Source organism: Cervus canadensis, chromosome 3 (genome assembly GCF_019320065.1).
Source record: "Cervus canadensis isolate Bull #8, Minnesota chromosome 3, ASM1932006v1, whole genome shotgun sequence".
Lineage (NCBI taxonomy): Eukaryota > Metazoa > Chordata > Mammalia > Artiodactyla > Cervidae > Cervus > Cervus canadensis.
In genome coordinates this window covers 40,284,645-40,299,991 of record NC_057388.1, presented here as the reverse complement: position 1 = coordinate 40,299,991, position 15,347 = coordinate 40,284,645, and the positions used below count along the sequence as shown (strand labels likewise).

General features: G+C 36.7%; 1 protein-coding gene across 1 annotated transcript in view; it reads right to left on the bottom strand.

The window, feature by feature from the left end:
- MAGI2 (membrane associated guanylate kinase, WW and PDZ domain containing 2) overlaps positions 1 to 15,347 on the bottom strand; it is a 1,406,679-nt gene that overhangs the window by 315,584 nt on the left and 1,075,748 nt on the right. Inside the window, 1 exon segment of the mRNA XM_043462935.1 lies at positions 12,198 to 12,255. Coding sequence (XP_043318870.1) covers positions 12,198 to 12,255 — 58 coding nt within the window.

Below are 15,347 nucleotides of genomic sequence, written 5' to 3'. Positions count from 1 at the left end.
TAGAAGTTCTCACAGAAAGAAGTAGATTCATGACTCACCTGGCTCTGTGTAGTGCCAAATCCAACAATATAGATCTAGGTGCTTCTGACACAAATACACATTTACTTTTCAATGATATGTCTTCTGTATATTTAGGCTTGGACTATTTTTAGTAATCTGTGACTACTTCAGGGTAGTTCTCATTATCAGTGTTGTTTGTGAAACTGGATCTCACAGAATTTTAAATTACAAGCTGGTTTTCGGAAGATAAAAATGTGAAAATACAGCACATTACTTTGATTATTGAATTATTTTTTAAAGAACCCAGTGATTATGTGCATAGAAATAGGGACTGTATACATTTTATAAGAAACCACATGTGCATGTGTGTATTTCACATGTCATGAAAAGTGAGAATAGAAACGAGAATGAGAAGATGGGTGAGGAGCCAGGAGACTGGCTTTGGGTGACTTAATTTTCAAACCAGAGGAGTCTCCTCTGGGGGTTGCCTGTTAGCCTCACTTAGGGCTAATCCTCAACTCTACTTTTCTTGAACTCTGTCCTTACCATCTCTGGAAATTGAACATGGGCCACTGTCTCTGGCCATTATGATAATAAGATTCTGCACTAACATTTATGAATAAGATTAGAGTTTTATGTGAGTGAGAATGGGGGATGGTCAATAACAACAACTACGTGTGACTTGTCTCAAACTTTGAAAAGGACATATTAGGTCCTGCTGAAGTCCAGTGACACAATAAGAAGTGAAAACATGGTACTTGCCCAATTACTTACAGAAATTCCTTATGTGGTAACAAGGAATGAGTGTGAGTAAGAACCCTCCCCACTGAGCCCTGAGGCTCAGTGACAGCTGACGGCTAAGTGTGGGTGAGCCATGAACGGTAACAGGTGACGGCAGTGACCTGCACTCTGGTTTCCTCGATCTCACCTGGATCTCTGGGACTTCACCAGAGGGAAAGCCACTTACAGTGAGTCTCAGTGATCCTTCTCTATTTTAACATCAAACCAGCATTTGAAGTTTAAAACGCATTTGCAGGTTAAGTCTACCTCTCATTACCTTTGTAAAGTTCCCCTAATACCTCTGAATTGCAATGGCCTCGTCTAACTATCCTGTTCACCTCACAGGACTGTTTTGAAGAGAAATATATGAAAGTGTTTAAACATGAAGCACTGTATAGATTTTTATATTATCTGGTGGTACTCAGAGAATGGGAGTCAAGTGTAACTTAAACGCCAACAGCATCAAGTCTTTCAATTCCTGTCCTGGGCTGCAACTCTATTTGCACCGCCTACGAGGTTGATGGTCTGGCTTAAGTTTTTCTGTCTGTAAAACGTGAATAATATCTAACATAAAGTGTTGTTGTAATGACTAAATAAGTTATGTAAAATGACAAATATGTAAAGAGTACTTAGTAGATGGTAGCTATTAATATGATTTTCCTGGCTTGACTGATAGTTGTTTATTATTTATGTATTAAGTCAATGCCCCCAACTAACCAAGTAATAGTACAGAAAAAAGAAAGACAATCATTCCCATCATTTTATCTAAAAATCCTAAGTTTGTGATGCCCAATTGAAACTGGAGAAAGTGAAGTGAGAATAAAAAGAGGGGACTTTGTCAACCTCTATATATGAGTGTTGCGCTAAATAGAAGTTTGAACTAAGCTCTTTACATTGTGACAGACTCAATAAATGTTATTTAATCAGCTTTCAGAAACCAAATACCTAATGGTGAATTTCACCTGGACTAGATTAATGAAAAAATAATTTTATTGGCTTATCACAGCAAATCCAGATAAGCTCAGCCACAGGGCAGAGTTTTTTCCTGATAATTTTAAATTTCATCTTATTTAGCTAAATTGAATATATAAAATTTGGTAATAAAAAGTTTGTTATCTATTATATTGTTAGCTGTCTATGGTAACATAATTTCATCTAGTTAAATAAAGTCATCTGCTAAACACAGTAACACAAAAGTAATGGGTAGCCTTTCCCTTCTCCAGGAGATCTTCCCAAGCTGGGGATTGAACCCAAGTCTCCCACATTGCAGGCAGATTCTTTACCCAATGAGCCACAAGGGAAGCCCAAGAATACTGGAGTGGGTAGCCTATCCCTTCTCCAGGGGATCTTCCTGACCCAGGAATCAAACCGGGATCTCCTGCATTGCAGATGGATTCTTTACCAACTGAGCTATCAGGGAAGCCCCTTAGCAATGTCACCTTGTACTATAAAAAATGGAAAACAATATTCCTTTCAAATGTCTTCAGCTCTGACAGTGGTGAGAAAAATATAGTTCTCACCTGACTTTTTGTTTATAAGCTTCTCTTTTTTTTTTTTTTAATAAGCTTCTCTTTATATCACTGACTTTTTATTTAATGATAATCAGTTTCATATCTGTAGATATAAAATACATTGTAGATATCAAATACAATGTATTCATGACAATATATTGTCAGAGCTTTGTAAGGAGATTCTATTATAATGATCCACTCTTTTTGGAAGTCTTTCATTAACATTCACATGATGGGATTGTTAAAATCATTAAAATAAAATAAAAGAATGGTAATATATGTTATTGTCTAGCCAAATAACAAGCAGAAATGGAAAGAAAATGCTTTTAAATTTTAAGTAGTCTTTGATCAGCAGGCATAATGAGAAAACAACGAGGCTTAACACGGGAGAATGGCCAAATTTATCCTTGTTAACACAAGGTGCAGTAGATGTTCCTTGAAATAGAAGAACTCTTAGCAACCACCTAATCCAAACCACTCATTTAACAGATAGAAGCCAGAGAGGTTAAGTGTAATTTTCTACTAGCCTGTAAGTTCAAAACCATGAATGCACAAAAGGACAAACTATTACTAACATTATGATCTGTGACACAAAAACAATTTTGAAAAACATTACCTGAATAGTAAAAGAGATGAAATTATAGTTTTCATGAGGGGGCAGGTGACCGACTTTTGCTATATTCATAATAACCTACACAAATGACATCAATCGACTGCTTCTTCTGTTTCACTAAATTTCTTCATCTGTCTGACAGCCTCTCTCTGAGCTGAATGTGATTCTAGTTTTGTATCCATTAAAGATCTAAAAGACCTAAATGCCAGCCAACCGGTTTAATTCCAGAGAGAATTCTTTTCCAACACCAAAGGAAAAAACAGCAATGTTGTTTCAGTATGCTAGTCTCCAACATGACATGATGCTGAGGGATTTGTAGGATAATTCTGACCCTATCCAATTTTTCACTTCATGTGCTAACTTCAGAACTTAGTCTAAGATATGGCTCTAAAATATGTGGTGATATAGACTGGTAGCATGAGACAGTTTGTAGTTCATTCATAAGAAACCTAATTTATTTAATCCAGACAGAGATTAATAAACTATATAAGCTAACTATTTCACAAATTATGGAATGATGACAATAATTTACTTGTTATTATAACATTACTGTGGCAAGAGCCAAACAGAATTATCCAATGAAAGATGGTGGCAGTTTTCTCTGGGTCTGGCCTAGCAATCGCCTGCACAGAATAGAAATATGTGATCCCTCCTCCATCAGGAGAGATAGCACATGTCACAACACCCTAGGACCTCTCAGTGAAGAAACGACACTCCCCACATCTACCTGCTCACCTCTCAAAACATTGCCTGAAACCCCTTGAGCAACACTGCCCAGCTGCAGACTGTCCTCCCTTCCTTCACATGGCCATTCCCCAGTTCTCATGGTCCTATCGAAAAGACGGAGTAGAAGGAGAGAGCGCGGGCCTTCCTTGGGAGCACGCAGTGGTGTTTCCAGCTGTGACCGTTCTTGTCGTCTCTCCTTGGGATGAGAAGGGCTCAGGGATACTGCTGCCTCTACCACTCAGGTCACCTGCTGTGTGCTAGCTGCTGTGGTCAACCTCTCCAGGAGTGTCTAAATGAGAGCCTAATTTAATTCACACAAAAATGTTTCAGGACAAACAAACAAACAGTTTACATTGCATTCTTCACTAACATTTTCAAAGAAAAGAAAAGATGATGCTGGAATAATAATTATTTTGTCTTTTATTACTGACTTCAGAACAAAAAAGTGATTCGTTAGAATTGTAAAAACAAAAAAATAACTGCTATCAAAGTGATTAAGTCACTGTTATTTGTAAAAGTCCACTTGCAATTAAATCTATTTAAACTTCTAGGTTCCTAAGACAATTTTTTAAATTTCAAACCAGAAGATTTGCTAAAATAAGGCAGTTTATCAGCTTAAAAAGTTGCTAACAAAAATATATCCAATTATAGAGTTGAGTTTTCTTTCCTTCGGGTGAGAAGACATTCAGGAGAAGGAAAGGCAACTGGAATACAAAATAATTTTTGGTCATATTAAAATGAATCGGCAATGGTGAAATACCTTCCAGTATGAAAAATTATCTCTAACTTCATGAAAAGGGTTGATGAGGGGCATATACCCAGGTCTTGGCTGGATGATAATAGTAAGAAGGGAGATTGGACATGAGACTTCATTTTGATTTGAAAGAATCATAGTTTAAAAATATTTGACAGACTTTGGCAAAAAGAGCAGAAGGAAGCATAAGTTTTCCCACCAATTTGTGGTTGAAGTGCAGTGTTAACAAAGTAGATCAATAGCCAGTTGAAATTTACATAGTATGAGTAAGTAGTACAGAGTGGTAAGTAAGAATTATCAGTGACAAACTATCAGAAATGCTAACATAGTGTAAAGAACATATATGTGAATCCCGAAGATCCCTCATGATAAGGTTTGATGCTTGTCTTCTCCAGGCAGAAAGGAGTGATGCCACATACTACGAAGTTGAACTGGATCAGCCAGAAGGAGGTAAAAATGTAATAACTTAGTAAAAAAGAACTGACTATAGTTTGGTTAGAAATAGAATATCTCATGTTTATTTCAATATTCTTATTCCCTTCACTGAACTGTGAAGTTAATTGATTTATGCTTATTTAATAAACATGAGAAACATTTTATAAATTATAAAGTTAATGTTAATACAAAACATAGCTAGTCTATTGAAAGGTCTTTCTTAGCTCTCCATGCATCAGATAGCTGCAGCCTTACTAGGAGTCTGCTCATTGAGAACTCACTTAACTCTTCAGAGATTTGGTTCCCTCATTCTCCAGGACAATGAATGTGAAAGTAGTTGAAAGTAAAAATAGTGTCTTAAACATCATTGTGTTATTAAATCAATCCTTTCATCATAAATACTTTCTTTGGAAATTACCCTGAAACCTCAGCTGCTCTGGAAGACACAGAAATATCACACTCTGCAGTCCTTGCTTCATCATTTTCAGTGGACTTATGGAAAAAATACCAGAAATGGTATTTTTTATTTAATGTGGCACACTCTAACCATGAGATTAAGTTATATGTTTCTTAGAAATCAAATAATTATCCTTACAATTATTCACTTTTGGGGGTGCACTGTATCATGAAAGGCTTCCCTGGTAGCTTAGACAGTAAAAAACCTGCTTGCAATGCAAAAGACCTGGGCTCTATCCCTGGGTTGGGAAGATCCCCTAGAGAAGGGAATGGCTACCCACTTCAATATTCTTGCCTGGAGAATTCCATGGACAGACAGAGCCTGGTGGGCTACAGTCCATGGATCACAAAGTGTCAGACATGACTGAGTGACCAACACTGCTACTGCATCAAGAAAGAACTGAAAAAGCAGGTAATCCCAAAAGGAGAATCCTTAGCTATGTCACTGGGATACATAAGATAAAACATAACTAACATTTGTTCAGCACTTCCCACATACCTGTGTTAGGTGCTAAGGCTTCCTACTGGCTCTGACGGTAAAGCATCTGCCCGCAGTGCGGGAGACCTGGGTCAGATCCCTGGGTCAGGAAGATCCCCTGGAGAAGGAAATGGCAATCCACTCCAGGATTCTTGCCTGGAGAATTCCATGGACAGTACAGTCCATGGGGTCACAAAAAGTCAGATATGACTGAGCAATGAACATTTTCACTTTCACCAGCTGTGTAATGAGACTGCCTAGATCCAAATTCCAGCTTTATTATTTAGTACTTTTAGAAATAGCTATATCTCAGTTATTTTTTATCATTTTATCTTTATTTTATATTTCATTATCTATAAAATGGAGATAGTAACATAGACTTCACAGTTTGTTTTGTTTTGTTTTTATTAAATGAGTTAGTAATATGTACAGTACTTAGAATACTGACTGGCATGTAGTAGATACATAACATAATTTCTTCCTCTCTTTTTCCCTCTCTCCTTTCTGATCCCCATCCTCCTCCCCTTCTTCCTTCTCTACAATCTTGTCGCTTAAGATCTCACAACCAGGAACTTGCAGGGCTGGTATACTGTGAAATGCTGCCACCCATGTTCTTGTCCACTAAGTGATAACTGATATGACCAAATGCTACTGACAAGATTTTGAGCTCCCTTTAGAACGTAACTGAGCAACTTCATCAACAGTGCATTTCAGTTTAACATCTTCTATTACACAAATTTGTTAAGCTGGTGAAAGGATTCTTTTTTAAATAGCTGTTTAAAAGCATCAGAACAGTGTGCTAATTTTTGAAGATTGAAGAAAAAATTGAGAGTTTGAAAAAATTAGCTTTCAATACAGGAAAAAAATTCTCTAGGAAGAGGCAAGATTTTAAAAGGATATACTTTTGTGTTGATTTCTAATTGGACGTGTTTTACATATATGCTGACTTTTCAAAAATTCTGAAGTCAGAAAGTGTTTTCTTGGAATATTTAGAGAACTACTCAAAGGCATGAAGGAGAAAAACATTGTTAAGATAATGCTGTTGAGTTAAAATCCCCTCTAACCACTTTGCAACTTGCTACATCATGACAAATACTCATCATTAACCACGAAATGAACGCAATTCTCCTTTCACATTCAATGTTATATTGGAGATATTATACAGTATCTTTCACACATTCTGGAACTGCACACAAGTAACATTTCATAGTAGCAGATGTGTGACATCACGTGAAAACTTGTAAAACCTTTACATGAAAATCACATCTGTCAGTCTCCACTATTATCTTAACTGTAGTTGCTTGGTTTGCTTCTCCTGTCTGTGCCAGAGAAGGCAGCTTTGCATGAAAACTCTTCCAGGAAATTGTGTCTTCTGGGCGAGCTAGTTAAGCAAATTGTGTAACTGCCATTGAAACCAAAATGCACCCAGCAGACATAATTTCACAAAAGAGGAGAAAAAAAAAAATTTGTACAAAAGTCACAGCTGTTCAACTCTACATTTTGTACTTTTTTCATTAAAAAATTCCCTTTCTTTATGAACAGTGACAGTTATATTTCTAGTTAGCAACTTTAGGACTTTTTAATACATTGCTAAGTCCTGTACTATCATGGATTTAGTGTCAAGAAAAATAGGGCTAACCTCTTTCTGTGGCTAAACATCAGAAATGTGGTCTGTCTGTCCTGTCTGCAGATGAAATAAGAAAAGATGCTGAGTGCGCCTCACTGTTCTGCAAAATACAGAGCCGTGTGGCTGCTTCTGTAGCTCCAAATGAGGGCCAACATCTCTACGCTGGGGCCCTCACAGTACGGAATCCTCTTTGTCCAGGACTTTCCAGTCTTGCTCTTGGGGACCAGAGTATCCGGGACCACTCTCAAGCCATGGGTGATGGAGTTGGTGGCTCAGAATGAGTGAGTCAGAAGTCAGCCTGATGGGGCTGTGTGCAACATGACCACCACTGTCTGTCACCCTCCTGTGATACCACTCGAGGGGAGCCAGGGAGGAGATGTTCTCTGGGGACCCTCTATTCCTCTCCATGATGAGTTGCAGAAGCTTGTTTAGACCATCACATGAGGATTATGAACACTATATTTATGGGATGCATTTCAAGCAAGAGTTTGGACTCTGGGCTCTACAGTCACAGTGCCTGGGCCCATTTCTATCAATCATGTGATACTGGGTAAGTTACTGAACTTCTTCAGCCAGAATTTCCCCATATGTCAATTTAAGACAATTTACCTCATTATACTATTGTTGTTCAATTGCTCAGTCATGTCTGACTCTTTGCTACCCTAGCGACTTGCAGTAAGCCAGTTTTTCCTGTCCTTCATTATCTCCCAGAGCTTGTTCAAACTCATGTCTGTTGAGTCGATGATGCACCCAACCATCCTCATCCTCTGTTACCCACTTCTCTTCCTGCCTTCAATCTTTCCCAGATTTAGGGTCTTTTCCAATGAGTCAGTTCTTTGCATCAGGTGGCCAAAGTATTGGAGCTTCAGCTTCAGTATCAGTCCTTCCAATGAACATTCAGGGTATATTTCCTTTAGGATTGACTAGTTGGATCTCCTTGCAGTCCAAGGGACGCTCAAGAGTCTTCTCCAACACCACAGTTCAAAAGCATCAATTCTTCAGCACTCAGCCTTCTTTATGGTACAATTCTCACATCCCTACATGACTACTGGAAAAACCATAGCTTTGGCTATACAGACCTTTGTTGGCAAAATGATGTCTCCGCTTTTGAATATGCTCTCTAGGTTTGTCATAGCTTTTCTTCCAAGGTGTCTTTTAATTTGGCTGCAGTCACTGTCCATAGTGATTTTGGAGGCCAAGAAAATAAAATCTTTCACTGTTTCCATTTTTTCCCATCTGCCATGATGTGATGGGACCAGATGCCATGATGTGATCATACTTACATGATAATGATGATACTTTTTTCTGAGTTTTAAATATATTAAACCTGTCATCTTAAAACTGGATTTGCCCAGGACAAAATTACAACACAGCAAGTTAAAGTTACCAATAGTGGTCAAAATTTATTCAGCCCAGGTTTTCCAGTGTCAAGTTGTATAAACACTTTACTGCTGTTGACTGCTGGAGTCCTATTGGCTTATCTGTGGCTGGCAGGAATGAGTGTTTGTGCAACTGTGCCAGAGGCACAAGGTTTCTTTCAATCTGACATTCACTGCTGCTATCTGCTCTACAACTTCTCCTCCTAGTTGTTGGTCTGTCTGAAGAGTAACTGACTGCTGAGTTAGACTTCTAGAGTCCTTGCATAGGCTTTTTTACCACTTGGTGGGAGGATGGAATGTTTTCCATATTTTGTAACCAGTCCTCTAATTGATTAATGGGGTATGTAATTAAATACCAAAAATGATATCTCTCCAGACAACCCATTAGATAATGTAAACACACAAGGTTTACAAGTTGAAATATTTCAATTATTTTGATGATTTTTTTCCAAAAGACATTTCTAAGAAATATTGGCATACAGTTCTATTTAAAATTATTTGGAGGTCTGGATTATCTGTCTCAGTTTTTTGATTGGTCTGATACACACACACACATGCCTAATTTTTGGTATTGGTATACCTATGGAATCATGTAATGGGGAAAAAGCCATGACAAATAGTAGAAGTGGATGTAACCTGAAGGAAGTTAAACTATTAGACTCACTATGATTGTATCTAGAGGCTTCCCTGGTAGCTCAGTGGTAAAGAATTTGCCTGCCAGTGCAGGACATGTGGGTTCGATCCCTGGGTTGGGAAGATCCCCTGGAGAAGGAAATCCCACACAGTATTCTTGCCTGAAGACTCCCATGGACAGAGGAGCCTAGAAGGCTATAGTCCATAGGGTCGCAAAAGAGCTGGACCCGACTTAGCGACTAAACAACAATGACGATGAATGTACTGAAGACCTCACAATCACTTGAAATCTAAAAGTATTAAATGTTAGTCTGATCTAATTACATAAGATATAACTAACTAAATTATGAGTAATTTTCTGACTTTGGTGATTATCCATGAAAAATGAAGTGGAGAAATGTAGAAAGAAATGTGCTGTGCTTAGGGGCTGTTGTGTGTGACTTTGTGACCCCATGGACAGTAGCCCGCTAGGCTCCTCTGTCCACAGGGATTCTCCAGGCAAGAATAATGAGTGGGTTGCCATGCCCTCCTCCAGGGGATCGTCCCAACCTAAGGATCAAACCCAGGTCTCCCACATTGCAAGCAGATTTTTTACAGTCTGAGCCACCAGGGAAACCCAAGAATACTGGAGTGGGTAGCCTATCCCTTCTCCAGGGGATTTTCCCAACCCAGGAATCGAACTGGGGTCTCCTGCATTGCAGGGGAATTCTTTACCAGCTGAGCTACCAGGAAAGCCTATGGAAAGAAATGTAGTTTAAGCAAAAACAAATACAAAGTAAACCATAGGAAGCGTAATGATACTGAGAACCATTTCTTTTTAGGGTTATAGCTAATGTCCAATTCAATAATTAACTACCAGCCTCAGATCTTTCCTTGAAGAATAGACACCTCAATGATCAAGAAGGTAGGAAGCATTGCTTTTTGATGTGTGAGTCTCTCACCTCTTCGATAGATATTTAAGCAGAGAAGGAGGGTTTGAGTTAAATACCATTTCGCACATTGGAAATCAGCTTGAAAGCAGTTGAGGACATGGAAGAAGAATCGGAAGATTTAAAACAGGGAAAGGCTCAGAAAGTCACGTCCCCCAGGCCAAGTCTGTCTAGCCGTCTATTTTTGCTAATAAAGTTTTATTGAAACATAGTGACACCCATTCACTTGAAGTGTCATCTATGGTTGTTTTCAACAGCAGCAGAATTGAATAGCTGTGACAGATGCCATTTGGCCCCCTAAAATATTTGCTATATGGCTTTTTATGGAGTTTCCCAATATCTAAACTTAGGAAAGCGTTCTTGTTTGATAAATTATGCAAGGAAGTGTATTACAGATGAGATCTGGTGTGTCAGATACTTCTCTTTCTTTCCATTGAACTACCTTGAATTTCAGATGTAATAGGTTTAAGCAAGGGATAGTCTGATTCAACAATTAAGACAAGATAACACTTATTGGTATGCTGCTGTCCATGGGGTCGTAAAGAGTCGGACATGACTGAGTGACTAAACTGAACACTTATTGAAAATCTTTTAACATTGACAAAATTAACCAGGAGTTGCAGCTATAGTATTATTAAAATATATATGTATTTTAATTGATGAGCAATGTAATGGGACTAGAAGCCTTAGAACTATCTAAAAGAGATTTTCCTTTATTTTTGCAATTAGTGATACCTCCAAGTATTTATCTTAATTTTTGCATCTATTGAGTGTCTACATGACCTTAGATACTATGTTAGAAAACTGCATTTGGCAAATGAAGTAAATTCACCTTCACTGGAAATGACTGACTGTGGCGCCAAAATTCACCCCAGATGATGGATCAAGACAAGTGTTCATGAAGGAGATGCTCAAGGGCATAAGCACACAGGTTGTCCTCATCAGCACCTCCCCAGTGGAGGGAAGGGCTTGACAGTAAAAGCTCAGTAATGGTTTGACTATTGCTATAAAAACAATTTAGCAATAATATCATTAGTCTGTAACCATTTACCATCTAGATTATTATTGTTAAACAGAATATGATTGGAGGAAACAGATTTAGATCTTGATGGAGAGGGAGAACATCTTTAGTGTTTCAGCCTCTGTTGTTTCTTGGGTATGTAGGTTTTTGTTATTCACCCAAATAACATTAACAACATGATGCAATAGGTAAAAATTTAAAAATTGTCTATCAGAAAAGGGGTTCTAGAAAAGTAACTCGTGTACTTAACTTTTGAAAGTTATTGAATATTACTTGATTTTCCTAGGGAAAGATGTGTATATAATTGTATCCTTAATAGGGGCTTTATCCTGAATAAAAGGATGCATAGAGTGGTACCTCATTATGCTGCAACCTCCAATAGATGAAAGTCCAATTTACAGCAAAACCCTCATGATTTAAAATGAGGCCTTAAAAGACAAATCTAAATTTTATTTCATCCCTCAACTAAAAAATATGGTTGCTTCATTTAACTGACTTTGAAATCTGGTCTAATAGAACATCTCTATTGTACAACTAGTCAGCTCCCAACATTCTGATTGCAAAATGAAGGGCATTTACTTTGATATCTTTAATTATCACTCATTTAGAGGACAGTGTGAAACACACTTTTCCAATTGGTGTTTTAGAATCATGAGTCAAAGGGAAAGTATGACAAATTAGCCAGCTGGAGAGGCAAGAGACAGCTAGCTAGTGCTGCTAGAGTCTTTGTGGGTACTTCAAAGTAAGATGAAAGGGGAATAAAAGGACTGTTAGCCACACATGCACAATAAATGGAATGCTAACACAATTTCACAACACATTAATAACAAGTTAATATCAAACTTAGAGACTTACTCAACATAATAAGTGCCATAAATGGGATCATCGATTTTTTCCCAGCCATATGGAAGCTCTGAAAAATAAAGAGTTGTTTCTTTCAGTAAATATGTAACAGATAACACTATTTTTAATAAGTAATATAATTTAATTGTACATATATTGCAGAAATAATCTAACAAAGTGGAATAAAATATTCAGAGTCAGCACCAAATTTAAAATGCACATTGTAGGAACTATAAGAAGCACTGATTTGAAATTAGCACTTAAAACACAGAACTCTCCTCTGCAGATATACTGCTGGGTCTAGCTGTTTATCCCATGCCAAGCAGCAGAATGGCACATCATCATGTCATCACCACTCAAGGCAATGCAGAAGGCAAGTCGCTTTCCTGAAAGAGCACACAGCTTTCTCATTTATTTGTATTGTTAAAAGGAGCATTTCAGGATAAAGATCATAATTTCAAAATATATTTTGGAGAATAGCAAATTGTTTCTGATGACTGAAACAAAGACATTACACATTCTCAATTGATATCCCACTATTCGAGATGGTTAGCTTACTGTTCTCTCTCCATGGGTCAGAATTTGAATGCTGCCAATAAACTCTCTGGGTATATTTTTGTATAAAGTTTAAAATTCTAAACATTCTTTCCTTGACAGTATGGTTTATATTTTCAATTCTCCACAGCAAATTTTAATAATACACATTAAAATATCAACAATACAATAAAGGTTTCTTTAAGGAAAAACATGCTATTTGAAAACTAGGCTATGTGTTATGACACTGTTTTCAAATATACCAAGTCATTATAATTAATTCTTATAAATATGAATAATATTATGTTTTCCTCACACATATTAATAATATACATAAAACTTGAAACTAAGTAAGATGTATTGACAAACTCTTAATAATATGTTTAAATGGCATTTAAAAGTTTTATTATTAAAAGTAGTAACACATTTTCACCATAGACAAGCACAGTTATAAAAAGAAAATTAGAATCACCTGCAATTCTACCATCCAGAGACAAATAACTTTTAGAGAAATTAGATCATATAGTCATATTGTTTTTACAGCCTGGTATTTCTACCTAACAAAATATTGAGGGCATCTTCAACATGAATGAGTGTTACTGCACAATATCACTTTGAAAGTGGCACAGTTGTTGTGTGAGGTGTGGTTAGAGCCTGGTGTAATCCCACCAGTCTTCTGTCATTGAACTTTTGGGACTTTTCAGTTATATGTCACCTGTGTTGGACTTACTAAAGTTACTAAGTCTTTCATCATTTTCCTAATAACTTAGCCATGATAAATTCCTAGAGGAGAAATTTCAGGTTAAAGGGCATGCACACTTTTAGAGCTTTTGATAAATCTCTATATCTATCTATATTCACATTTTACTATCCCCTTCACAAAAGAAACCAATTTATGACTTCATTGGGAATTTGTGAGTGACTTTGGTTCTCTGTACCATCAAATTAAATACCAGGTCCACAATTCCTCATCCAAAAATTTTTGGACAGAGGGGTTTTGAAATTCATAATTTTTCTGATTTTAGAAGGATAACATGATGCAAATGCCTTCTATTCTATAACAACCCAAGCAGAGTCTGAGAAAGCACTTAAAATTTTTTAAAGCCATGAATATTCAGGCAGTCCAAATCATGTTATTCTCACTAAGAGGCACAGAAAAGGACCCTTTCAAGTCAGTTACCACTAGTTTGCTGCCAGCATGCCCAGATCAGGTTACCTTTTGCCACCAAATAAGTTTATAAAAGGCAATTTTTAGAATTTTTGAAATCTGGATATGCAGATAAAATATTATACATTATTACTTAAAAGTCAACCAAATTGTTTTTAAATAGCAGTTCATAGTTGTATTAATTTTTATTTCTTCATTCTTGGACTTTTTTTTCCTTTTGTACATTTCTTGCTTTTATAAATCAATTCATAAGAGTTTTTTTAAATTTATGAAGAATAACAATCCTTTATCACATACTGCATACATATGTTTAAGAGTTTAATTTTGTTGAACAGTTTCTTTAACACATGTTTTTTAAAATTTTATTTGGTAAATTCTCAGTGATTTCCTTTATGGTTTCTATTATTGGAGCTTCCCTTAAATACTAAAGATATTTTTCAAGTATTCTTTTTAACTATATAAAATCTAGGCTATAACCTGGCTTAATAATTCTTGGATTAGTAATGGATTAATATAATATACTTGGAGTAGTAACATATAACACCAAGTTGTGAAGCACCTTAAGAAATTTTTCTTTCAAAATGGTAATAAGAATATTACCGAGTATTTACTATGTCCAGGTACTGATGACTTTCCATGCACCGACTCGTTTTATCTTAACAATCACACAGGATTTAAAAACCCTGTACTTTGGTTCCAGAGGGCTTAGCCAATTCAGATAGCAATTTAGGCACTCTGTTTAACATAGCATAAACGATACTTAATTTAGACTAATGAGAATAACTATCCAGATAGTTTTTATCAAATTTTATCAAATTACTGGAGAATTTGGCTATTAAAAAGAAAAATCCATTTGATAGATATCTACTGAGTGCCTTTTATAAGCAACTAAAGTGAAAGAATATACAGAGGACAATTGATATTATGAATGCGTTTGTGCCCGCGTTAGTCGCTCAGTCGTGTCTGACTCTATAGGCATGGACTATAGCCCGCCAGGCTTCTCTGTCCATGGAATTCTCCAGGCAAGAGTACTGGAGTGGACTGCCATTCCCTTCTCCATAGGAACTTCCAAACCCAGGGATTGAACCCTCGTCTCCTGAATCACAGGCAGATGCTTTACCATTTGAGCCACAGGAAGCCCCGGTATTATGAATATTTATTATTAATATGGCTGAATACATGGATTCACACATACAATAGGTTTAATATCACCCCATGTGTATAAAAATAAGTAAAACAATCACATTTACTAATATTTAGAGTAAAAGTCCAACATGGTTAGTTTTATGTATACTAGTCCTACTTCTTAAAGGTGCTGTCAAATGGAAACATTTCAAAGTCAGATTAAAAAAAAACTTTTATAGTATAAAACCATTCCTTCAGATATTCCTTATTTTTGGCTCCTTTCTTGGCTCTTTTTTGGCGGGGGGTAAATTACTAATTCTCAGCTATGTATCCCC